At 35.9% G+C, this 27,892-nt stretch overlaps 1 protein-coding gene across 8 annotated transcripts in view; it reads left to right on the top strand.

The window, feature by feature from the left end:
• Positions 1-27,892, top strand: part of LOC121381958 (unconventional myosin-IXAa-like) — a 178,119-nt gene that overhangs the window by 119,273 nt on the left and 30,954 nt on the right. For 6 of the 8 annotated variants that reach the window (XM_041511412.1, XM_041511395.1, XM_041511430.1 and 3 more), the window contains exons 28-36: positions 1,338-1,439; positions 11,168-11,369; positions 17,368-17,382; positions 19,384-19,467; positions 23,158-23,447; positions 25,069-25,188; positions 25,686-25,916; positions 26,372-26,477; positions 27,027-27,100. In XM_041511412.1, the coding sequence (XP_041367346.1) occupies positions 1,338-1,439; positions 11,168-11,369; positions 17,368-17,382; positions 19,384-19,467; positions 23,158-23,447; positions 25,069-25,188; positions 25,686-25,916; positions 26,372-26,477; positions 27,027-27,100 (1,224 nt within the window). The remainder of the gene's footprint in view (positions 1-1,337; positions 1,440-11,167; positions 11,370-17,367; positions 17,383-19,383; positions 19,468-23,157; positions 23,448-25,068; positions 25,189-25,685; positions 25,917-26,371; positions 26,478-27,026; positions 27,101-27,892) is intronic. The other 2 variants (XM_041511421.1, XM_041511404.1) reach the window with 2 other exon arrangements.

The raw sequence follows: 27,892 nt of genomic DNA, 5'->3' as shown, positions 1-27,892 counted from the left end.
TACTAACCAGTAAAAATAATATGAATACAGCCTTTTCACTAGTAAAAGCTAGAAAGTTATAGTTTAAATGTGCAGTTCTTATCTAAACTTTGGAATTGGGATTTGCTTATCTAATTAGCATGATGGTTTGCATGTATCTTTAGGTTTTTTACTGAAGTTTTTATACCGGTAATTGACTTTATCAAAATTCCTGTTGGTCATAATCAGTATAGCTGATGATTTTATTTTTTTAATTATAAATATTAAGAGTACTATTAGCATAGTTTATTTGGGTTTTTTATCCACATAGTTCAAGATATTCAGGGAAATATAACCAGTAAGACACACGTGTGTCATAATGATTTCACATGCACAACGAATGATGTAATTTTGTGAAACGACGTCATAACTTAATGCAGCTTCCCTAGTCTTAGATCTGTGTAAATATTTATAAAAATGACGTTATTTCGGAAAATGACGTCGTTTTGTCGTCTCTTTCTAGTTCTGTTTGAAATGTTTTGACATGGTCATAGCTTGTTATTCATAAAAATAATATTTTGGATAATGTGGATAATAAAGAAATTATTACACTCGCGTGTGAATCGTACTGATTTTCGAAACTCGTATCACGATTCATTTATTTTCCTCGCTCTTGCTCGGGTAATACAATAATCCTGACGCTCGTTTTGTAAAATAAGTACGACATACAAGCTCGTGTAATAATCTCTATGTATTAGACATAGAGAACAAAGCTAAATAATAATTAGATAGGGTGCCATACATGTTCTTGTAAGTAAGGATTTTTGTGTACGTTTTGTTTTTTAAATTACAATCATATCCTGGAAACACTTCTTTTTTTTTTTAGGCTTTAGTAAGTCAAAAAAAAAAATATATAACAATTACATTACTTAAAACTTTTAAATAATTTTTGGTTTTAAAAAATAAATTCACTGTCATTAAAATAATTTTAAAAATATAAAATATATTTAAGATATGACTATAGTCCATCCCATCCTCCTACAAAAATGTTTAAAAAAAAAAAAAAATTTTTAGTTTGATTTGACGTAAGAAGAAAAGTAAAAGTGTTTTGGAAATAATAAAAATTACAATTTTTGTGTGTAATATAGAAAATAATTAGCTCAGAAATAAATAGTAGTAAATTTCATAGTATGCAAAAAAGCATTCCCTGTGGGATGGACTATAGAAAACAATTGGCTCAGAAATAAATAAAGTTAGTAGTAAATTTCATAGTATGAAAAACCCCAAACCGTTTCCTGTGGGACAGACTATAACTATATTAATGTTAGTGCCAGTGTTATTATAAGATTGACATTGAGTTTGTTTGTCATGGGTGGCAGACGGACGGACGAGAAGTGTTTATACGACGAGGATCACAAAAATGGAAGCTTCAAAAAGCATCACCCGCTCCACTGGCTACGCAGGAATCGTTTTCCGACCTGGTGAGACTGATGTTTGATCATGTCATGTATCCTGTCCACTGTCTGTTAAACTGCACTTACACCCTGCTTAAATGTAGTATCATGTCCTTCCGTGTACCATGGCAAAATGGCAGGATTATTGTCTGTTAAACTGCACTTACACCCTGCTTAAATCAGGGCTTCTAGAATTTGATAAAAATCCACTAGCCATGGGATCAGTGATTTTAAAAAAGTACTAGCCGTGATTAAAAATTCACTAACCCTACTTTAAATAAATACAATTTTACTAGTAGTAATACTCAGATATGTCACCTAAAGAGGAAGATTGGGCTTACAAATCCTTAGATTGGGTTGGAAATATGTAAATGCAGCATTTGATAAGGTTTTGTTTCCACTAGCCATCGGGCTAGTTATAGTAATTATTTACTAGCCCAATACTGACTATCACTAGCCATGGGAGTGGGGCTACCATAATCTAGAAGTCCTGCTTAAATGTAGTATCATGTCCTTCTGTGTACCATGGCAAAATGGCAGGATTATTGTTGTCGTTTGTTTCTGTTGATTGTTTGTTAAAGCACTGACACCCTGCTATGTGTAGTATGTCTGTCTAATTAACATCATGTCGTATATTTGTCTGTGTACTATTTGTTTCATGAAATGGACATATGATTTTGTCATGTTTTCTGTTGGTTAACTGTTTGTTCATACTGCACTTATATCCTGCTTCATGTAGTATCATGTCTTTCTGTGTATGGTCATGAAATGGCAAGATCATTATCAGGTTTTTTCCTGTTGATTATTTGTTAAAGCACTGATACCCTGCTTTGTGTAGTATGTCTGTCTAATTAACATGATGTTGTATAGTTGTCTGTGTACTATTTGTTTCGTGAAATGGACGTATGTCCAATTAACCATACCAATTGGTGAAATTTGTTTGTGAAATGGCTGTATGATTTTGTCATATTTTCTGTTGATTGTTTGTTTATACTGCACTGACACCATGTTTTGTCATTCTTTATGGTCATTATATGGCAGCCTGATTAAGATTTTGTCATAGTTTTATGTTGATTATAATTATTTGTTTACACTGTGTTGGCACCCTCCTTTGTCTTTCTGTATATGGTCATGAAATAGCAGTATATGATTTTGTCATTTAAAAGAACAACATTACACTACATTGCCACTCTTCTTTGTCTCTCTGTGTATGATTGCGAAATGTCGGTATGGTTTTGTCATGTTTTCTGTTGATTGTCTGTACTGCACTACCACCCATTTGGTATAAGGGATGACAGAAAGGTTCTTGGTATAACTAGCTTGGAATTGGCATATGAACATAGGTTGGTAGGCATAGATTTTAAGGTGCACATTCAGAGCAAGCTGTTGTAGCACACACCTGTCATGGGTGCAGGTGTCAACTTCCGCTGGCTCCTCTGTCCAGGACAGGAACATATGAGCATGTCTACCTGTTATTTTTCAACATAGACTTCTTTGAGGTAGTATTGAACCAAATAACTTCCGGCTGGGTCAAAGTTCGAGGTGCACCAAACTTTTGATAGAGAAGTGAACACCACAAGTTCTGTGTTTGGTGATAAATGTGAGTGTGTTGGTTGTCAAAAAAATAGTTTCATCTGGGCAAAAAATGTATGCAATTTTATTTCATCTAGTACCACTGTGTCAAGTAGTCTTGTGCTTGAAACATGTATGGGGTATCTGTAAAAAAAAAAGTGCTCTAATTTTGTGCAGAACTAGGGTGGTCATAGACACTACCCGTTATCTCAGAAACGAGCAGCTTGACCCCCCAATTTTTTCTGATTCACTTTAAGGGTGAGTGGTGGTCGTATTTATATCCATGGCATTTATGTCGATTGATACGCTGCAGGTAGGAGTTTTAACCACATATGTTACTATTGTCGTCTATAGGATTTATTTGGTAGTATACACCCTTGAGGTCCACACATCTGCCAATGATGCTGCAATGCTTGGATTTCTCTATTGAAGGATTCTTTCTCTAGGACAAAAACTCTTCAACAGCAGAAATGTTGTCATCAGTTGCTTATTGCATGTCACCTACCTCCTTTGTCATGTTAGGTAATAATAGATGGGATGTCAAACAGTTCTAGATCTGTTGAATATGGTGGTTGATCAATAAGCTTGAAGCAGTGTAACCATGGCGATGACCAACGTGTGAACAGGTGCATTGTCCTGATGGAACAGCACACCTTTGGTGAAACCTACATCACAGACAGCACATTTGTCCGGATGTTCTGAATTCTTTCTTGCAAGATGCTTACTTCATTGGCTGTGTACCGAGTGATTAGCTGTTGGTCGTGCACACAGTTCTTTACTAACCGAGATTCAATCGCCCCTTATGTATAATTCTGACTGACATTGAGTTGTCCAAACAGAAGTATGATTCTGTCATGTTTTCTGTTTGTTGGTTATACTACACTCACACCCATACAGTATGTAGTTCTGACTAAGATGAGGTTGTGAAATGGAAGAACTAACATGAGGTTGTGAAATGGAAGAACTAACGTTGGGTTGTGAAATGGAAGAATGATTCTGTCATGTTTTCTGTTTGTTGGTTATACTACACTCACACCCATATAGTATGTAGTTCTGACTAACATCAGGTTGTGAAATGGAAGAACTAACATTGGGTTGTGAAATGGAAGTATGATTCTGTCATGTTTTCTGTGTGTTGGTTATACTACACTCACCCATACAGTATGTAGTTCTGACTAAGATGAGGTTGTGAAATGGAAGAACTAACATGAGGTTGTGAAATGGAAGAACTAACATTGGGTTGTGAAATGGAAGAACTAACATGAGGTTGTGAAATGGAAGAACTAACATTGGGTTGTGAAATGGAAGAACTAACATGAGGTTGTGAAATGAAAGAACTAACATGAGGTTGTGAAATGGAAGAACTAACATGAGGTTGTGAAATGGAAGAATTAACATTGGGTTGTGAAATGGAAGAACTAACATGAGGTTGTGAAATGGAAGAACTAACATTGGGTTGTGAAATGGAAGAATGATTCTGTCATGTTTTCTGTTTGTTGGTTATACTACACTCACACCCATATAGTATGTAGTTCTGACTAACATCAGGTTGTGAAATGGAAGAACTAACATCAGGTTGTGAAATGGAAGTATGATTCTGTCATGTTTTCTGTTGGTTGTGTATACTACACTCACACCCATATAGTATGTAGTTCTGACTAACATTGGGTTGTGAAATGGAAGAACTAACATTGGGTTGTGAAATGGAAGAACTAACATTGGGTTGTGAAATGGAAGTATGATTCTGTCATGTTTTCTGTTGGTTGTGTATACTACACTCACACCCATATAGTATGTAGTTCTGACTAACATCAGGTTGTGAAATGGAAGAACTAACATTGGGTTGTGAAATGGAAGTATGATTCTGTCATGTTTTCTGTGTGTTGGTTATACTACACTCACCCATACAGTATGTAGTTCTGACTAAGATGAGGTTGTGAAATGGAAGAACTAACATGAGGTTGTGAAATGGAAGAACTAACATGAGGTTGTGAAATGGAAGAACTAACATTGGGTTGTGAAATGGAAGAACTAACATGAGGTTGTGAAATGGAAGAACTAACATTGGGTTGTGAAATGGAAGAACTAACATGAGGTTGTGAAATGAAAGAACTAACATGAGGTTGTGAAATGGAAGAACTAACATGAGGTTGTGAAATGGAAGAACTAACATTGGGTTGTGAAATGGAAGAACTAACATGAGGTTGTGAAATGGAAGAACTAACATTGGGTTGTGAAATGGAAGAATGATTCTGTCATGTTTTCTGTTTGTTGGTTATACTACACTCACACCCATATAGTATGTAGTTCTGACTAACATCAGGTTGTGAAATGGAAGAACTAACATCAGGTTGTGAAATGGAAGAACTCACATTGGGTTGTGAAATGGAAGAACTAACATTGGGTTGTGAAATGGAAGTATGATTCTGTCATGTTTTCTGTTGGTTGTGTATACTACACTCACACCCATATAGTATGTAGTTCTGACTAACATTGGGTTGTGAAATGGAAGAACTAACATTGGGTTGTGAAATGGAAGAACTAACATTGGGTTGTGAAATGGAAGTATGATTCTGTCATGTTTTCTGTTGGTTGTGTATACTACACTCACACCCATATAGTATGTAGTTCTGACTAACATTGGGTTGTGAAATGGAAGAACTAACATTGGGTTGTGAAATGGAAGTATGATTCTGTCATGTTTTCTGTTGGTTGTGTATACTACACTCACACCCATATAGTATGTAGTTCTGACTAACATTGGGTTGTGAAATGGAAGAACTAACATTGGGTTGTGAAATGGAAGAACTAACATTGGGTTGTGAAATGGAAGTATGATTCTGTCATGTTTTCTGTTGGTTGTGTATACTACACTCACACCCATATAGTATGTAGTTCTGACTAACATTGGGTTGTGAAATGGAAGAACTAACATTGGGTTGTGAAATGGAAGTATGATTCTGTCATGTTTTCTGTTGGTTGTGTATACTACACTCACACCCATATAGTATGTAGTTCTGACTAACATTGGGTTGTGAAATGGAAGAACTAACATTGGGTTGTGAAATGGAAGAATGATTCTGTCATGTTTTCTGTTGGTTGGTTATACTACACTCACACCCATATAGTATGTAGTTCTGACTAACATTGGGTTGTGAAATGGAAGAACTAACATCAGGTTGTGAAATGGAAGAACTGACATTGGGTTGTGAAATGGAAGAACTAACATCGGGTTGTGAAATGGAAGTATGATTCTGTCATGTTCTCTGTCGGTTGTGTATACTACACTCACACCCATATAGTATGTAGTTCTGACTAACATTGGGTTGTGAAATGGAAGAACTAACATTGGGTTGTGAAATGGAAGTATGATTCTTGTCATGTTTTCTGTTGGTTGGTTATACTGTTGGTTGGTATTTGTTCTGCCACCACACTTGACACCCTGCTTCATATTCCATGTTAATGTGCTCTAAATGTTTAGACTTGGTGAGGTGCCAGTTGGTAACATTTTCTGTTCATTGTTTGTTACTGCCATCAAACTCTGCCATGTGTCATGTGTTTTTCAAACTTGGTGAGGCGGTAGCACCTGTGTTTGTTCTGTTGCAGCTTGCTTAATATCATATGTTTTTACACATACTGTCATTTTCAGACTTGGTGAGGCAGTAGCACCTGTGTTTGTTCTGTTGCAGCTTGCTTAATATCATACGTTTTTACACATACCGTCATTTTCAAACTTGGTGAGGTATTAGCACCTGTGTTTGTCCTGTTGCAGCTTGCTTCATATCATACGTTTTTACACATACCGTCATTTTCAAACTTGGTGAGGCGGTAGCACTTGTGTTTGTTCTGTTGCAGCCTGCTTGATATCATATGTTTTTACACATACTGTCATTTTCAGACTTGGTGAGGCGGTAGCACCTGTGTTTGTTCTGTTGCAGCCTGCTTGATATCATGTTTTTACACATACTGTCATTTTCAGACTTGGTGAGGCGGTAGCAGCTGTGTTTGTTCTGTTGCAGCCTGCTTGATATCATACGTTTTTACACATACCGTCATTTTCAAACTTGGTGAGGCGGTAGCACTTGTGTTTGTTCTGTTGCAGCCTGCTTGATATCATATGTTTTTACACATACTGTCATTTTCAGACTTGGTGAGGTGGTAGCACCTGTGTTTGTTCTGTTGCAGCCTGCTTGATATCATATGTTTTTACACATACTGTCATTTTCAGACTTGGTGAGGCGGTAGCACCTGTGTTTGTTCTGTTGCAGCCTGCTTGATATCATGTTTTTACACATACTGTCATTTTCAGACTTGGTGAGGCGGTAGCACCTGTGTTTGTTCTGTTGCAGCCTCTTGATATCATATGTTTTTACACATACTGTCATTTTCAGACTTGGTGAGGCGGTAGCACCTGTGTTTGTTCTGTTGCAGCCTGCTTGATATCATATGTTTTTACACATACTGTCATTTTCAGACTTGGTGAGGCGGTAGCACCTGTGTTTGTTCTGTTGCAGCCTGCTTGATATCATATGTTTTTACACATACTGTCATTTTCAAACTTGGTGAGGCAGTAGCATCTGTGTTTGTTCTGTTGCAGCCTGCTTGATATCATAAGTTTTTACACATACCATCATTTTCAGACTTGGTGAGGCGATAGCACCTGTGTTTGTTCTGTTGCAGCTTGCTTAATATGATATGTTTTTACACATACTGTCAATTTCAGACTTAGTGACGCAGAAGCAGTTGTGTTCTGTTGTCCTGTTTTGTATGAAATGTTTTTAAGATATTCAAGCTATCGTTTTTAAAGTTGTTGCGGTGGTACCAGTTGCTTCTTGTATGCCCTGCTTGTATGGCTTTGTTCATGAATAAGACAGCACTTTGATTTTATCCCTTATTAAATAGTCTTGTTTTGTCATGGCTCCTTATCACCCCTGGCTTAAACACGTTTTTGCAAACCATATGTTTTTGCATACACTATGTTTTTGCATACCATACCATATGTGTTATGCTCACCATAAATATTTACATGCTGAATGTTTTTGCATAGCCTGTATTTTTGTGCATTAGTGTGTTTTGGCATATTAAATGGCCATCAATATTTACCGAAAGAAGGTAAGAAAATGTGTTGGGTCTGGTAGGGTACATGCACGTTGCTTTAGCAGTACTCTCAGAATGTTTGTTTTGTTTTGTTTTGTTTTGTTTGTTTTTTGTGCTTTTTCATTTGGCTGAAAATGCAGCATCAGTTAGTAATTGCTCAGAGGGGTTCATGGTTCGAATTGCATCAGTGGAAGTTGAGTTATTTATTTTATTACTAAAACATTACACTTGTTGTACACACTGAAATATACTTTGAATCAGTTAATTAGTGACTAAAAAGTACTAAATAATTTTTCTTTCATTTAATTTACTAAAAAGTACACAAATATGTTTTTGTGATCGATACTGAAATATGTTGCATGTTTTAATTGTGTTATGCATGAAGCATTGTTAAGGGAGGTAATTTGGAATGAATACTTTTAACACTTACATGTATCTGTGCATATTAACCTCTGCTTGTGGTCACATGCTTTGTATATAATTAATATCCTATCCATAATCATCTGTATCAGTAATTAGATTCTATTAGAATATAATATTATGTTTTATATATTTTTATTTATTTTAAATTTAATAATTTTAATTAATTTTTTTTTATTATTTTGTTTTAATTTAAAAATGTATCTGAAGTTTATTTCACAGAAAAAACCTCAGATTACATGTATATTTCACATTGTGTTTCATTTGTTCAGTATTTATGCATAAATTATATTTGACAATTTATATACAGAAAGTTTCACAGAACAAATCCCACATACATTGTACATATTCTGTACCGGGTATTTGGTATTTATTAGAATATAAACTGTAGTATGTTTTATAATTTGCATCCTGGTAAGCTGTGTTTTCCCAGGGCCCTCTTCCACCTAGCAATCGTAGTGCTATGATCACTTTAAGTACATAAGGTAGTTATGCACTTAAGGTGATCTTAGGGCTAAGATCGCTTTGTGGAACGGGGCCCTGAACTGTTAAACAGATACACTGAAAACTGTCTAAACCGGATTACACTGCGAACCTAATATTTATTCGATATACATGTACATGTAGGCAGGATCCAGTGTTTAGAGGATTGCATTTTAGAATTTAGAAAATTCTGCACCATGAAACTTGGCTGGTTTTGACAGGATTCTGGTCTTTTCAGGGTCCGGTTTAGACAGGTTTTACTGCATTTAATATTTCCATCACAATATATAATTATTAATATCCTAATTTTATACTGTAGGTTTAGATTAAATTCAGGATATTCTTGTCCATTTCAGATGTGTTTATGTATGTAGTATCTTCTACGTTAAATTGTAGAACGGTTTTTTATGATTGTGGTCCAGTATATAATGTTATTTTGTACATATAGTATTTTACTTTTCTGTTTCACTAAATATAATTATATTTTCTTAATTAACCTACAATATTGTTATTTGTATGTCATTACAAATGTTTTTACCAGTGCCCCAGGACTAGTATACCAAAGGCCATGGTATGTACTGTGCTGTCTATGGAAAAGTGCATAAAAAAGATTCACTAAACAAGTATTCCAAGCTTTGTTCTGAGTTTGTGCTTGTTGCACATGTTTGGGATTAGTTGCGAAGGTTAAAAAGTTTGTTTTGTTTAACAACTCCACTAAAGCACATTGATTTATTAATCATCGGCTATTGGATGTCAAACATTTGGTAATTTTGATATACATGTAATATTATATACTCTTCAAAAAAAGTAGGGGAACTCTAATAAGAATGCCAAAATTGTAAGGTATATTAGCTGTGGGGAATGGTTATATGATAATAGTGAATTAATTGGGCAAACATTACAACCGGTAGTTCAGTATTACAGTAGTTTTATGACCTCCAAAGATCTTGAAGGACGATTGGGGTCAGAAGTGAAATTTGAAAGTTGACATTTTTTTTTTATCAGTAAATTGCAAATTCAAACAATAAAAATGACTAAAAACAAAACAATAACTACTGTATGATCAACAGAATGAAAAAGATTGACAGAAATAATGTTCCACAGTGATTAATCGACCTTCCTGGAAATTGTCAAAATCAAGAATGACACCCCACGCACGTGTATGGGGCAACTGCGTGATGCATGTGCAAACTATGGAATGTGTTTCGGTGTGTTGATAAACACACCTGAACGTTCTTTACTAGGATGTCTGTGGTCAAAACGTATGTTCGGTCTAATAGTTGATATTAATATTTCAGGTTCCCCTACTTTTTTTGAAGAGTATAGTTTTAGAGAAGAAAACCACTACATTTTTCCATAGTAGCAAGGGATTTTTTATATGCACCATCCCACACACAGGAAAGCACATACCATGGCCTTTCATATACCAGTTGTGGTGCACTGGCTGGGGGAAAAAAAACCCAATGGGTTCACTGATGGGGATTGATCCTAAACTGACCATGCATCAGGCATGCACTTTACCACTGCAGTACTTCCTGTTAAGACTTGGGACAGAGGCTTGGTGCTCAATCCCTGCCCAATAGCTGCAGTTTAAAATGTGCTGAGGTGTCAGACACTGATTTCCATTCCTTATTATTAGTCCTCAACCAGTTCAAGCAGAAGAGGTTATAGGTTTTGTCTCAGACTGTCTGTCCTTTCATTTGTCCATCTTGTCTATCTGTTCAATGCATACTATTATAGTTTTCAGACTTATTTTTGTTTAATGCATCAAGATATTGAGCTGGAATTTTGTGTTTAACTTCATCATGTAGAGCTACAGATCAAGTTTGACCTTCGTGGAGATTTACTCATTTTGACAGAGATATGACCAATCAAGTTTGACTTTTATGGAGATTTACTAATTTTGACAGAGATATGACTGAATCAAGTTTGACTTTATGGAGATTTACTCATTTTGACAGAGATATGACTAGATCAAGTTTGACTTTTATGGAGATTTACTAATTTTGACAGTAACGACTAGATCAAGTTTGACTTTCATGGGAATTTATTCAAGGTCCATAACTCTGTCACAAATGGAATTGAACCATTTTCAGCAGAGTTATGGCCCTTGAACTTCGTGGGGCTCAGTAGGGGATATGTATTGATTTAGCAGTCCTCTCAGAATGCTTGTTATTATCTAGGACTCGCAACCGGCCACACCTGAGAATTTGGACCATGTGTTCCCGAGTCCGGACAAGATACAAGCCATCGAGGACGCCGTGTCGAAGAGTCGGGATCGGCTAACTCGCCAGTCGTCGGACAGCACGGTGAACATTCCGCCAGAGGGTCAACATCGTAGTGCATTCGGACACGCCATGAAACACTTCAAGAGTGTTGTTATAGGTCAGTGTTAGATACAGACTAATATAGCACATATTAATATATCACACTAGATACCTGTGAGGTGCTGTTATAGGTCAGTGTTAGATACGAACTAATATATCACATAATAATATATCACACCAGATATCTGTGAGTTGCTGTTATAGTTCAGTGTTAGATACAAACTTGTATATCACATATTAATATATCACACTAGATACCTGTGAGTTGCTGTTATAGGTCAGTGTTAGATACAAACTAATATATCACATATTAATATATCACACTAGATACCTGTGAGGTGCTGTTATAGGTCAGTGTTAGATATACACTAATATATCACATATTAATACATCACAAGATATCTGTGAGGTATTGTTATAGGTCAGTGTTAGATACAAAATTATATTTCACATATTAATATATCACACTAGATACCAGTGAGGTGTTGTTATAGGTCAGTGTTAGATACGGACTAATATATCATATATTAATATATCACACTAGATATCTGTGAGGTGCTGTTATAGGTCAGTGTTAGATACAAACTTATATATCACATATTAATATATCACACTAGATATCTGTGAGGTGCTGTTATAGGTCAGTGTTAGATACAAACTTATATATCACATATTAATATATCACACTAGATATCTGTGAGGTGCTGTTATAGGTCAGTGTTGAATACAAACTTATATAACACATATTAATATATCACACTAGGTATCTATAATTATTGCTATCAATGAATGTTAGATATGAACTAATATAATTATCATGACACATTATTTACATTCTATCTCCTGATGCTTAAATATAGTTTTAATATAAGCTATAGTTACACTGAGGTGTAATTTTGGAAAATAGATTAATAAATTTTAGTTGGATTTTTCATATTTGGTTACTTGTATACATTGTAGATATCTAACCTAGACCTAATACTTTTTATTAAAAAAAAAGGAGTTGATTTCTCTGGCATTTTGTAGTTGTATGTAACAATTTTAGTAGGCATTTTTACATTTATATTGTCATTTAGTTGTATAACCTAGACCTGATATTTTTAACCAAAAAACCCCAAAGAGATGAATTAAAATGTTCTACCATTTGTTAGTTGTATTTGACATAGAACTACAATATCTGTACATGTAGTTTAGATCTACTTAAACTGATGCATGATTTAGCTTCTTAATAACTGTTATACCACATGTATGCTATTTCAGACTATAAGTGAAGGCTTCTTAATAAATTAGCTGTAATGTCAGCTCGCTGGTAGAGCACTTGCTTGAGGTATGATAGGTCATAGGATCAGTGGCGTAGCGTGGGCAGGGCCACCAGGGCGGTTACCCTGGGCGCAAAATTCTGAACTGGTGGAAGGGACTCCGGGAGTGCTGACGGTCCACTGGGTAGGGGGCGCAATACTTGCCTTGCTCCAGACGCTGGCAACCCACACAATGCCACTGCATAGGATCGATCATACTCAATGGTCTTGGGGTTTTGTCTAAGAGAAAGTGCAAATAAAATAATCCTAGCTTTTTCTTTGGTTAGGAATAGCTTGTATCATGGGATTTTGTTTTTTTCAATCAAGTGTCAAAATAACCATGTTAGACCCACACAGATGTAGTTTTAAATGTACTGAGGTATCATAAAAAACAACCATGTTAGACCCACACAGATGTAGTTTTAAATGTACTGAGGTATCATAAAAAATAACCATGTTAGACCCACACAGATGTAGTTTTAAATGTACTGAGGTATCATAAAAAAAATAATATATATATATATTATTTCCTTTCCTTTATTGCTGGATAATCCTTTATTGTTTGTTTCATTTAACGACAACACTAGAGCACATTGATTAATTAATCATCGGTTATGGGATGTCAGGCATTTGGTAATTCTGACATGTAGTCTTAGAGAGGAAACCCACTTAATTTTTTCATAGGATCTTTTGTATGCACTTTCCCATATGCTTTGACCGTTGCTAATTATACCAGTTGTGGAGCAGAAAAAATCCAGTCAGAGAATGGGTCCACCAAGGAGATTTGATCCTTTGACCGAAGCACCCCAGGCATGTACTGTAATCACTGAGATAGATCCCGCCCCGATGCCATCAATTATATTGATAAACCTAACTGACATTATAAACAGAGGCCGGGACGTAGCCCAGTGGTAAAACGTTCGTTTGATATGCGGTCAGTCCAGGATCGATCCCCGTCGGTGGATCCATTGGGCTGTTTCTTGTTCCAGCCAGTGCTCCACAACTGGTGTAACAAAGGCCGTGGTATGTACTATACTGTCTGTTGGATGGTGCATATAAAAAAGCCCTTGCTGCTAATCGAAAAGAGTAGCCCATGAAGTGGTGACAGTGGGTTTCCTCTCTCAATATATGTGTTGTCCTTAACCATATGCCTGACGTCATATAACCATAAATAAAATGTGTTGAGTGCGTCGTTAAATCAAAACATTTCCTTCCTTTGAACAGCTTATGATTTAATAAGGAGGGAGTACATAGCCCAGTAGTAAATCGCTTGCCTAATGCATGGTCAGTCTGGGATCGATCCCCATCAGTTAGCCCATCAGGCTATTTCTCAATCCAGTCAGTGCACCATGACTGGTATTTCCAAGGCCATGGTATGTGCTGTCCTGTCTGATGGCTGGTGCATATAAAAGATCCCTTACTACCGAAATGTGGGTTTTTCTATAAGACTAAGTCACAATTACCATATGTTTTGACATTCAACAGCCAATGATTCATAAATCAGTGTACTCTAGTGATGTTGTTAAACAAAACAAACTTTATCACTTAACAAATACAACACTCATTTCAGTTTTCCATTTCAACCCCTGCCCCATGACTGACCTATCAAAGGCTGCATATGAAAGATACCTTGCTGCTATTCAGTAGGAATAGTCTATGTGGTGGCATTGGGTTTCTTCTGTTACTGTCTATACCATATGGGGTGTGATGTAACTACATTGTGTATAGTGGTAAAGCGCTCACTTGATGTGCAGTCGGTTTGGGATCAATCCACGTCGGTGGGCCCATTGGGTTATTTCTCATTCCAGCCAGTGCACCATGACTTTGTACACATTGACATCAAAGGCTGTGGTATGTGTTATCCTGTCTGTGGGATGGTGCATATAAAAGATCCCTTGCTACTAATGGAAAATGTAGCAGGTTTCCTCTCTAAGACAATATCTCAGAATTTAAAAAAATTTGATATCCAATAGTCGATGATTAATAAATCAGTATGCTCTAGTGGTGTCATGGTGTTATTAAACAAACTTTAACAATTACCATATGTTAAATACACCTAAATAACCATAGCTTAAATATGTGCTTAGTGATAAAGCAATCCTTTACCACAGTGTATCACAGTTAACAATAGTGTTGTGAAACATATAATTAGAGTTGCTTCCCCATCATAAAATAATGAGGATTTATTAATTTATTTAAAATAAATTGACTTAAAAGTGATTACTGACTAGGAATATGTTGATTTATTGTTGCTTGATTTAAAACAATTACTATGATTCTACTAATATTTTTAGTTATACTTACATATACATGTACATGTAGTTGGCTTTTTTTTGTGCATATAAACACAGATTTGAAATAAAAGAAAAATTCCAGTAAACCTATATTTTAGCACCATCCAAAAACGTTTTCTGCCCTTCTTTAACAAAATGCTCATAGGAACCTTCAACTTTTTAATACCCTTTAAAGCTTACCAATTTTTTTTGTCCATTGACCACTTTTTTTAAAATGATACTTTATTATTATCTTTTTTAAATAATTAAATGACTCCATGCTTACATTCATTTGGTTTTAAAGATGCCAAAGGATGTGTGCCATCATACAACTTTATTCGACACACCCGCAGTTCATTGCGGCGGTTTCGACATAGAAGTAAGTAGCATCCCAGAATGATCAGCCAATAGCGTGCAGTGATACTATATTTTGGAATGATCAGCCAATGGCGTGCAATGTTATTACACCTTGGAATGATCAGCCAATACCCTGCAATGATACTATATCTTGGAATGATCGGCCAATGGCGTGCAATGTTATTACACCTTGGAATGATCAGCCAATAGCCTGCAATGATACTATATCTTGGAATGATCAGCCAATGGTGTGCAATGTTATTACACCTTGGAATGATCAGCCAATAGCCTGCAATGATACTATATCTTGGAATGATCAGCCAATGGTGTGCAATATTATTACACCTTGGAATGATCAGCCAATAACCTGCAATGATACTATAGCTTGGAATGATCAGCCAATGGCGTGCAATGTTTTTACACCTTGGAATGATCAGCCAATAGCCTGCAATGATACTATATCTTGGAATGATCAGCCAATAGCCTGCAATGATAATATACTTTGGAATGATCATCCAATAGTGTGCGGCAATACTACAGAGCTCTGTTGATGATAACCTGTCCCCTCTTTGTTGAATCTTATCCCAACCTTCTTTCACAGACATACTACCAAGCACCCACTGTGATATATAGAATGATATATACATTAAGAATGATATATGCTTGGTACGATGTTCTCATTGACATATATAACACACTGTGGTTTGGATTTTTATAATAAATAATATTGGTTATTCTTCAATAATAGGGACAAAACAAAAATTGGTTTGCCTAGGAGAATGCTTAAATCTTATTGGGATATGAAATATGAAATCAAATTAAAATGTGGGGCAGGATTTATCTCAGTTGGTTGAGTGCTCGCCTGAGGTGCTTCATCTCAGGATCGAACCACGGTGGAACCATTTAAATGATTAGGGTTTTTTCTCATTCAGACCAGTACACCACAGCTGGTCAAATGCAGTGGTATGTGCTTTCCTGTCTGTAAAAAAGTGCATATAAAAGATCCCATGCTATTAATGGAAAAATGTAGCGGGTTTCCTCTCTAAGACTGTATGTTAGTGTTACTAAATGTTTGACATCCAATAGCCGATGATTAATTAATGAATGTGCTCTAGTGGTGTCATTAAATAAAATAAACAAATAAATGAAATTAAAATAAATAAGTGGTTATAAGTGCCTTTTAACAATCATAAGAAATAACCACCAAAGTCTAAATCATGACTGGTGTGGAATATGAGTAGCACGTTCAGGAGGGCAAGCGCTTGAGAGTGCTTGCAGGTGCTTATCTAGCTATAGATTTAGTATTCATCATACACAATTGATCACTAGTGCCATGAGGGAAGAAAGGAAATGTTTTATTTAACGATGCACTCAACACATTTTATTTATGGTTATATGGCATCAGACATATGGTTAAGGACCACACAGATATAGAGAGGGAAACCTGCTGTCGCCACTTCATAGGTTACTCTTTTTGATTTGCAGCAAGGGATCTTCTATATGTATCGTCTCACAGACAGGATAGTACATACCACGGCCTTTGTTACACCAGTTGTGGAGCACTGCTTGGAATGAGAAATATTCCAATGGGGCCACCAACCACTAGTGCCATTAGTGCTAATACTTTCCTGAACATGTGAAAGGTGCATATATAATGGCCACAAGAGATACATGTAGGTGCCTGCCTGTGTGACTAAAGCAAAGACTGAGACGTGGAGTTGGACAGAAAAATAAGTTGAAACATAGTAGTAGTTATCAGAAGAAAGAGAAAAGAGTTTAAAAGGGATAAACAGTTTTTTCTATATTGTAACCGTTTTGGTCACATAAGCGACCATTTTTATCATTTGATGACTAAAACAGTTGAAACTATCTGTATAAAAAATAGAAGTAGGCACCATTTGGTTCCATGATGGAAAATTTATTGTAGAGGGCTGAGAAAAGAAATGGGAAGGAAGGAGTAGAGGAAAAAGTAATAATGCATAATATTGATAGTTTGATTGTGTATGACCATTTCCAACCATGGTATAAAATAATTATTTTCAAATTAATAATGAAAATGCTCTTTTAATCTCCCATTCCTTCTTTTAATAATTTGTTCCGCTTTTCTCTCTATTTTTTCTGTTTCTAGTCCTTGAAGAATGTGGTATGACGCATGTAGTTTATGCATACTGATATGATGTATTTGTTGCCCTTGTTATCGATTTTGAATTTGGGTGTTCCTTCTTTCAAATAGCAAATGAGCTGATATTTGATATGCACAAGCATGTTGACATACATGTACATCAACAGTACATGTATTTTAAAAAATCTTCTCTTTTTTTTTCAGTTTTTTATTTTTTTCTGTTTTTTGTGTAAACCATGAGTTTATTGCATCATGATTTTAGTGTGTTAAAGATAGATGAAGTGTTGGAATTGTTTGAAGTCGAGAGTCATTAAAGATTTTATTTGCTATATGGAAGATTTCCATTATCTTTATGTGACGTTCATGTTTTTTTTTGAACCTAGTTCTTATTATTACTTCCCTCATTTTGTTCTCTGAATAGTGAGTGTAACTTAATCTAATAGTGTTTGTTAATAACATTATTAACTTTCAGACTTGTTGTTTTTCTGTATTTTACAGTTTATAGCAAAGTTGCACGTACATCAATATATTATTGTTTTAGATTGAATTCAAGCCAACCTTTAAACAAATATTGTGGCTATGCATGATACAAGTATAGACTCAATAATAAATGAATGGCTACTATTTTTGCCATGATTTTATTTTTCAGTTTAATTTTTTTGAAGATACATAAATACATGTATAACCCCCACCTCTGCCCACCCTATTAATATTGTCCAGTAAATCTGGTTGAAACCTACAGTTTCTTGTGCCCTTAACACACCAAATTAGCTTTCCTGAATGTGCTTTGACCTGGAAGTGGATTCCATGAGGGTACCCGTTGACACACCAGCCTTAAAAGCATATCAAAGCCCAGTGAACCAAACTGGCATGCGTAGATATGATAGAACAGGAGGGTTCCGTTGTCTTAATATAAAGTCTGGGACTGTATTATTACTACTTTCATATGAGGTGACGCCATAACAAAACAAATCAAACTGCTTTTCTGTCATTTACTGTTGACTCACCAAAAATACAACGGAACAGAATTGGAAGTAAATTCCAACTTCCACATACATGTGTATGGATGTGAAAAGGGCTGGGAGAGCTTTGTAACTGAATTTGGTGTACGTAGCAACAAATGGAAGTAACCATACTCAGTACACATTGAAGCACATTTGGAGTTTGGGTGTGTCAATGGTGTTACTTAGAATTTTATTATTTTTTGTACATCTGTTGTACTCTTCATTGTTTTGGAGACTGGTGTTTAAGCATTGTAAATGTATGTAGTTACACACATATAAGACATAAACAGGCTTTGTAAATTCTGTCCCGTAACTTTATGTTTACGATTAGAAGTTGTACATTAAATGCATGTATGTGGTATCTATTTCATACAGAAAATTACGGCAAAATAGAAGGTGGGTTACGATAACGACAAAAGAATGTAATTTATGTATATTTAGGATTTTCTTTAAAATATCTCATTATATCGAAAAGGAGCCGTGAAAGAGTCCACTTTTCTTTGGTTAATACTTTTGGGGAGGTGTTGTAGTATTCATATTTATGGGTCATAGTTAGATTGATATACATTTATTGTATATGATATTTTTAACTACACACATGTACATGTAAGCAGTGTTGGTTATAGAAATGTATTTGGTATGATATAACCTATAGAACTTTCTTATAGTGTAATGTCTTAGTTGGAAGTGACTATGACACTAACAAAGAATTATCAAAAGTCTACTGGCCCTTAATTAATTTTATTGAGTGTAAATGGTTACTTTTACTCATAGATGATTACAAATATCTCATCCATTAGTAGTTAAATAAGCTGCTATTTCAGTCAGTCGATAGCTCAATGTATATGCATGTATTTATTACAAATATCTCATCCATTAGTAGTTAAATAAGCTGCTATTTCAGTCAATCGACAGCTCAATGTATATGCATGTATTTATTACTCTTATTTGTATCAAACAGTTTTCAAGATACAGTTAAAAGTTTTACATTCTGATGATCTGTTTGGTTTGATTGTAGGTCGAAGGAAAAAAGATAGCGATGAGGAAATGGAAGAAAGTGGATCCCCATCCAGGTCATCACCACAGAAACGACCTCAAGACCGTATGTTGTTTTTAAAAAAAAATATTCAGTGTTCTCTTACTTTAGGGGGGAGGGGGGAATGTTTGGAGGCAGGGGCCATCCATAAAGTATATATGCACAAAATTTGGGATTTTCTAACCACCCTCCCTGATGTTCTTTTTTTTTTTTACATTTGATCATTACACACACACGTACACGTACACATACACACACACACACACATGCACGCATACACACACAGACACAGACAGACAGACACACACACAGACAGACCGACCGACAGACAGACAGACACACACACACACACACACCCCTCTCATGTATGGATATACATCATTCACATTGAAAAATACATTGGATACAATTAAGAGCATGATGTATGTACAAGTACTCTGTCAGTAAACACCCCACCAACACCCTACAGTCTCTTCATATGTAATGCCCTTCCAGCCTGGTGTATGTACTTTATGGATCACCCCTTTGTTCAAGAGAGAAGGTTTTAAATTAGTGTTAGATCATATAATATAAGACAGATCACTTTGGATGATCACATGGCCTTGGTGATGTCGTGGTTAAACCATCGGATATAAGGGTGGTAGGTACTTGGTTCGCAGCCCCGTACCAGTTCCCACACAGAGCAAGTTTTAACGACTCAGTGGGTAGTTGTAAGACCACTACACCCTCTTCTCTCTCACTAATAACTAACAACTACAGGTAACCCACTGTTCTGAACAGACAGCCCAGATAGCTGAGGTGTGTGCCCATAAGCACGGAAATAAGTTGAAATGAATGAAGGATGATCATGATGATAGTGGTAATGTTGATGATGGTGTTAATGTTCTTTGTGATGGTGATTGTGATGATGATGCTAACACTGATGGTAATGTTGATGATTATGCTGGCGATGATGCTTGTGGTGATGATAGATTGATGATGTTAGTGGGGGTAATGTCTGTGATAGTAGCACTAGACATTGATGATTGTGATGACGTTAGTGATGACGATGGTGGTTTTAATGTTAGTGGTGATGATGATGGTTTTACTGGCAATGATGGACCATTGATGATATACTTAAATCCATCTAAAATACAAACACACTGTCATAAAAACGAAAAAATATTTTTAAAAATTTCAACTCGGCTAATAACTGCAGAATAAACCTTAAGTGTCTGTTTACAAATTAAATTATTTTGAAATGGCCTTGGAACATTATTATTACCTGTATTGCACCATATTCCGTAAACGTATTAAATTTGAAAGTCAAAATCACTACACTGATCATTAAACAACAGCAGAAATGTAAATTGGTTAATTGATTGTAATGGCCTTGGTGTTTTAGTCGGCGTGGGCTAAAGACGTTATTGTCCTTGCGACGTTGTGTGTAATATAATTAATTCTCCATTAAGGATGGTACAGACGGGACACGTTTAGGTGATTACCAACACTGTCAGGTGTCATTAGTGACGACAATAATAACATAACTACAGTGAAACCTCTCAAGACCAGATCCTCTGTAAACCGGATACATTACAGAGTCCCTTTTTGAAAACCAGAACAGAACTTAACCTCTCTAAACCGGATCCCTCCTAAAACCAGACATTTGTCTTGGTATCAAGGGTGTCCAGTTTAGAGAGGTTTCACAGTATCTTCAAACTGAACTTGTGAATGACAAAGATGACCTGTTTTATTAGATGCAGAAGGAACAAGATGCTGAGGTGATAAATAAGAAACGTAACTTACATTTTCCCATTCTAACCATTTCTCTGCACCTCAGTATGCCCCATAACCAGAGAGAAGAGGAGGAACTTGGGGCAGTTTGCCTTTAAGAAATATTTGAAGAAAAAAACAATTTTTTTTTAGTTTAGACAGCCAAGATAGGTAAGGTGTGTGCCCAGGACAGTGTGCTCAAGCATCTTTCACTTGTCATTGGGCTATTTTTTGTTCCAGCCAGTGCACTGCAACTAGTATATCAAACGCCGTGGTATGTGCTATCCTATCTATGGGATGGTGCATATAAATGATCCCTTGCTACTAATGAAAAAATGTAGCGGGTATACTCTCTAAGACTATGTGTGAAAAATGTGTTTGACATCCAGTAGCCAGTGATTAATAAATCAGTGTGCTCTAGTAGTGTTGTTAAACAATACAAACTTTTTCATTCACTTCAGTTTACAAAGGCTGTGGTATGTGCCATCCTGTCTATGGGATGGTGCATATAAAAGATCCCTTGCTACTAATGAAAAAATGTAGCAAGTTTCCTCTCTAAGACTATATGTTAAAATTACCAAATGTTTGACATCCAATAGCCGATGGTTAATATATCAATGTGCTCTAGCAGTGTCGTTAAACAAATTTTTTTTTTTTTTTTTACATCAGTTTATTATTGTAGGATATGTAATATATCGGTTAATGAATAGAATTTCATAATCTTGTTATCTCTCCTTTTCCTCCTCCACCACCACCACTTTTTGTGATTATCGCTGCAAGCTAATTACAGCCTTTCATTTGTTGATGTTCTTCGTATAAAGCCGATTATTGGATTCTGATTTGATAAAACTACACCAGATCTAATTTGGTAAGACTGTCGAACCCACGTGTGTGTGTGTGTGTGTTTGTTTTTAACTGGCTGGTGTTTACAAAGTGAGATCATTTCCAAACGTGAATCAGCTTGTCTAGAAAACATTTTCATCCTTGATAGGAATGTGTGTGTTTATTTATGTGTGTCTGTAATGGGGATTATGCACAAGTTTTGTCCTAGAATTGGTCCTGTTCGAGGTTTGTGGAACCATTTCTCAGCAATTTGTGATAAGTTTTGAATTTTTTTTAGTGTTTTATAGGTCTGTGAAGTGGTGTATTCTATGTTTCTGCTATATTACATGTAGACTATTTTCAAAAAACTGGATTCTCAGAGATACCTTTTCAGGGCAGTTTAGTGTTGTATAGTGTAGATGATGTGTTTTAAAAAAAAGGTGATTAAAAAGGACACTTATGGATGGGGTGGGGTCATGGGTTCTTTATGATCACACACCCCTCACACACACACACCCCCTGTTTATCTGCCAATACACCAGGCGATACACCAGGATAACCAAAGACATGTTAAATGTGCCATAATTGATAATTTATGCAAAGTGTTTTAAGTAGTTTGTTAGTTAACTGTATAAACAAAAGCTGAAATAACTGAAACTGTTTTACATTGCCTGATACATGTACAGATAACTAAGGTTAGCAGCTTTAAAATGTAAAAACAAAATGGTAAGAATAAAAAAAAATTAAGTTTGTGTATCGGTAATTTTTTTTTTATAAAAGTTGCTTTAATAGAAAAAAAAACATTTCGGTTGATGTTTTGGTGAAAGTAAGTTTTTTCAGTTGGAGTATTGGGGAAAATAATATATTTTTCAGTTGGTGTATTGGTAAAAGTAAGGTTTTTTTAGTTGGTATATAGGTAAAAATTACTTTTTCAGTTTGTATATTGGTAAAAATAACATATTTTTTAATTAATGTATTACAAAAAATGTAGTTTTAGTTGGCATATTTATAAAAATGAGGTTTTTTAAGTTGGTGTATTAGTAAAAAAAAAAGTATTTTTCAGTTGGTGTATTAGTAAAAATATAGTTTCAGTTGGTATATTGGTAAAACAATATTTTTCAGTTGGTGTATTAGTAAAAATATACTTTCAGTTTGTATATTGGTAAAACAATATTTTTGCAGTTGGTGTACCGGTACTACCACCGTATCCAAGCGTGGAGCCCCCAGACTCCCCGGTGACTCCGCCCATACACAAGAAGGAGCACCATGTGGTTCCGGGGGGCGAGCCGCTCAAACAACGGAATGGCAAATTGAAGAAGAAACGCACACGTGCCAGACAGAAAGCAAGCGAGCCGCCAGCCATCATCCGCAACTGGAATGTGGCCGGCATGTCACAGTGGCAGTACCCTGCGGAGCTGTGTATCACGGACATCTCCGAACTGAGTGCTCTAGACGAGTTCATTGCTAAGAAGGTGAGTTGTCTCCCTTGATCATATTTAGAAATGGTTAGGGTGGGGGTAGGTTTTTTTTGGGGTGGTGTGGTAAGTGGTTGCATGTCACAGTGGCAGTACTCTGCGGATTGTGTATCACGGACATTTCCGAACTAAGCACTCTAGACGAGAAGGTGAGTTGTCTCCCTTGCTCATATTTTAAAATGCTTTTATGCACCCATCTATGATGGGTCGTATTATGGTATGGCGTTGCCCATCCATCCGTCTGTCCGTCCGTCTGTCTGTAAGTACATCAGTCTGTTAACTTTTTCTTGTCTGGACCATATCTTGCATACAGATGCATATAGGACCATCAGACCTCACGTGTAGGAACAACCTGGCATGATGGTGTGTCACGTACTATTACTAGGTAAGTGTGACCTACTTTTCACAGTCTACTGCACATAACAGTAAATCCTTGTCCAGACCATATCTTGCTTACAGATGCATGCAGGACCATCAAACCTCACATGTAGGAACAACTTGGAATGGCAGTGTGTCACGTACTATTACTAGGTCACTGTGACCTACTTTTTACTGTTTGCTGCACATAACAGTAAATCCTTGTTCAGACCATATCTTGCTTACAGTTGCATGCAGGACCATCAAACCTCATAGGTAGGAACAACTTGGCATGGCAGTGTGTCGCATACTATTATTAGGTCACTGTGACCTATTTTTCATGGTCTGCTGCTCATAACAGTAAATCCTTGTCTGGATCATATCTTGCATACAGATGCATACAGGACCATCAAACCTTACACGTAGGAACAACTTGGGATGGCGGTTTGTCGTGTACTATTACTAAGTCACGGTAACTTTTTTCACAGTCTACTGCACATAACAGTAAATTCTTGCCCGGATCATATCTTGCATACAGATTAATCACAATTTGTCCAGAATTTGTTACTCACTTGTCCTGTCAATAAAATAGAATTACTCTTCCAGTATGCAATTCAGCACAGACAATACATATGCTAATTTCTTGGCGGTTCTGTATTGGTAACATTACATTCATAAATCATTTCTCTGCCAATATGAATGTGTCACCAGAGTACCCATGCTAAACAAAATTTCCCTTTCTAATGAAGAACAATAACTTCACTAATCAGACAGCATCTTCTTCAGTGGATAAAAGTATTATCAGTAGTTGGTCTGAAACAAACTGTTCATCCATCCCATTGCAAACATTTCACATAATTAGAATCGAATCATACCCCATAACATATTCATTAATATATATATGGTTTTCCATCAAACTCCTGATGGGCGTATCATGTATTTCACCAGTACTCTTGTTTTAAGAAGGTGGGTTGTATCCCTTGATCATATTTTAGAAATGTTTTGCGGAGGAGGGGGGGGGGGGGGGGGGGGGGGCAAGTGGTATGTCACAGTGGCAGTACCCTGCGGAGCTGTGTATCACGGATAGATGAGTTTATTGCTAATAAGGTGAGTTGTCTCTCTTGCTGATATTTTATATTTTTGGTTTCTTTTTGTGAATGATTGGGGGTTTTTTTTCCTGAAGGTATTTTAATAATATATTCCTCCCAAAAAACCCACTAAACTTTGAACTTTGACTGTTTTTATATATTTTGTTTTGCAGCAAGAAGAGCTGTATGGTAAGGACGAAGGAAAGAGATCGACGGTGTTTGAAACGATCTTCCGTAGCTCAATAGAATCTTTCCGCAAGGAACTCAAGTCTTCCATGGCTGTGGAAATGCAGGTGAGATGAGAAATCATGCTGTCCTAAAAGTGGGGAAATTAGACAGAAGATGAGAATGGGGCATTAAACAGTTTGCTACAGTGAAACCTCTCAAAACCGGAATTCCCCCAAAACTGGACATTTTTCAAGGTCCTTTTTGAAAAATCGGTACAAAAATTATCCTCTCTAAACCGGATACCTCTTAAAACCGGATATTATACTCTGCCCCTAGAGTGTCCGGTTTAGAGGAGTTTCATTGTATATACATATCTGGTTGTTTTATGACTATACATGTTTTGCATTGGGAAATGTTTTTTTTTATATAAATGTCATTTTCTTTTCTGTCTATTTAACATTTAAACATAATTTTTTCCTTTTCTTCTTTATATCCTAATGTGAGAATTAAAAAAATGAAGACAATTAATTTTATGTAAAGAAACATTGTTATCAGTTACCTTTTCTTGTAAAATCTCATAAATGTTAATCACTAATCAGATGTGGTGATGTCTTGTTTTCAGAAAGAAACAGTTTGTGTTCGGTACCGTGACCTCCTGGCGAATTTTGAGCATACCATGTCAGCAGAGGTGAAAGGTGAAAGGACGAATGCTGTACTTCCTATAACACTGGGAATCAATGCATTTCGGGGCTTCCTCGATGAGTTCATGAAAAGTCAGGATGTGCGGAGAAAAGTCAAGAAAGTCCAGAACAAACCAGTTAAACGAGACAAACACAAAAAGGATGCCATTATAGTGAGTACAAATATGTTGGGGGTTTTATCACAAAACATTCATCAATATAATAGGTCTGTTTATAATATTGTGCCATTTTTATGAAGGGCTGACCAAGTCATTTTATCCCCACCAAAAATAATAATCTAAAATGCAGAAGAGCTGATTTATATGTAAAAAAAATATTCTATAATGTAATTCTTTGTGAAATTGTGGAAGTTAGTGAAAAGGAAAAAAAAAAAAATTTGGGGGGGGGGGGGGGGGAGAGTGTGAATAACAGCCCTAACATAGCCAGACATCCTTGGGACATCCATTCAGCTCAAGCATAGTCTACATAGATCTCCCATTGCCATTAATTATCATTGATAGGTACATGTATGGCTACCATGTTAAATACTATCCAACAAAAATTGTTTTTCATTATCATATTTACATATTGATATGCTACAATTGTATGATGATTTGTTTGATTTCAGGAACATCTAGGTCACAAGTTTTTCCAGGTCCAGTTCAACATTCCGACTTTCTGTGAATACTGCTCATCCCTCATCTGGATCATGGAGAAAGGTCAAGTGTGTCAAGGTCAGAACTGTGTCTCCTTAAATTTCATTGGTTGTCTCGTAACTGAATTTGTTTTTCTTAAATTCCATTGGTTGGTTGTTACATAACTGAATCTGTTTTACTAAAATATCATTGGCTGTCTCATAACTGAATCTGTCAATTTCATTGGTTGTATTTAAATACATTTTCAAAATCTCAATGTATTGTCATCAGCAGATTATAAATGTTTGTTTAACCACATAGTCTATATTTTCAGTGGGTTTTTTTATCATTGATGACTAACTATTAAACTGAAACATGGTAATGTTTTCTCATTAAAATTTAAAATGCATTATATTGAGAAAAATGTAATGCCTCGGTCCTGGCTAGTGAATTTTTGGTCAAGAGTTAGTGGAAATTGTCAACTATGTTACTATAATAAGGGCTAGAGACTTTCTCAAACATTTCTTGAACACTGATATTTGACCACGTTTTTAGTAACATATCTCTGTTTGGAAATTCATTTGATTATATTAAACTGAAGACTCCAAATAAAAATGTACATTATATTATTAAATTTTGTTTTTCCAGTTTGTAAATATACATGTCATAAAAAGTGCTGTGCCAAGTCTACTTCAGTGTGCAAGGGAATTCCAGATCACCAGGTTTGTGAGAAACATGTGACATAATCCACAGTTATGGTGATATAATTAATATATGGTGTTTTGTTGGTAGGATATCAAACAACGGAATTCCAGATCACCAGGTTTGTGAGAAACATGTGACATAATCCACAGTTATGGTGATATAATTAATATATGGTGTTTTGTTGGTAGGATATCAAACAAGGGAATTCCAGATCACCAGGTTTGTGAGAAACATGTGACATAATCCTAACTTATGGTGATATAATTAATATATGGTGTTTTATTGTATACACTTAATAATGTATGAGGATGGTCTATTCTAAATTAAGGATTCCATGTGTATGGCAAACGTATGTGGCAGAGTTAAGCATTATGAAGAAAATAATTGCAATAGTTGAAATAGAAAAAGAATGTTAATACAAATAAACTTTGCAAAATGTACATCCATTTATCCATTGATTCATGTTGTTAGACACTATTTGACACTCATGTTGTGTGCTAGTGGGCACTGTTATATTCATACATTCATTAATTCATCCATCCATCCATCCATTCATTCATTCATGTTATTACACTATTTGACGAGTACACTCGTGTTGTGCTAGTGGGCACTGTTTTTATATTCATCCATCCATCCATCCATCCATCCATCCATCCATGTTATTAGTCCCCTACCGCTCCAATGGAATGGGACTATAGGTTTCATCTAAGTTCTTCTATTTGTGGGTCTGTCTGTCCATCCGTCTGTCCCACAATTAATTTTCCAGATGGGTTTTTTCATAATGTCTTGAGATATTGAACTGAAATTTG

This window comes from Gigantopelta aegis, chromosome 2 (genome assembly GCF_016097555.1).
Source record: "Gigantopelta aegis isolate Gae_Host chromosome 2, Gae_host_genome, whole genome shotgun sequence".
In the NCBI taxonomy this organism is placed as follows: domain Eukaryota; kingdom Metazoa; phylum Mollusca; class Gastropoda; order Neomphalida; family Peltospiridae; genus Gigantopelta; species Gigantopelta aegis.
The sequence above is the reverse complement of the archived record's forward strand: the minus strand, read 5'-3'. Positions and strand labels throughout refer to the sequence as shown.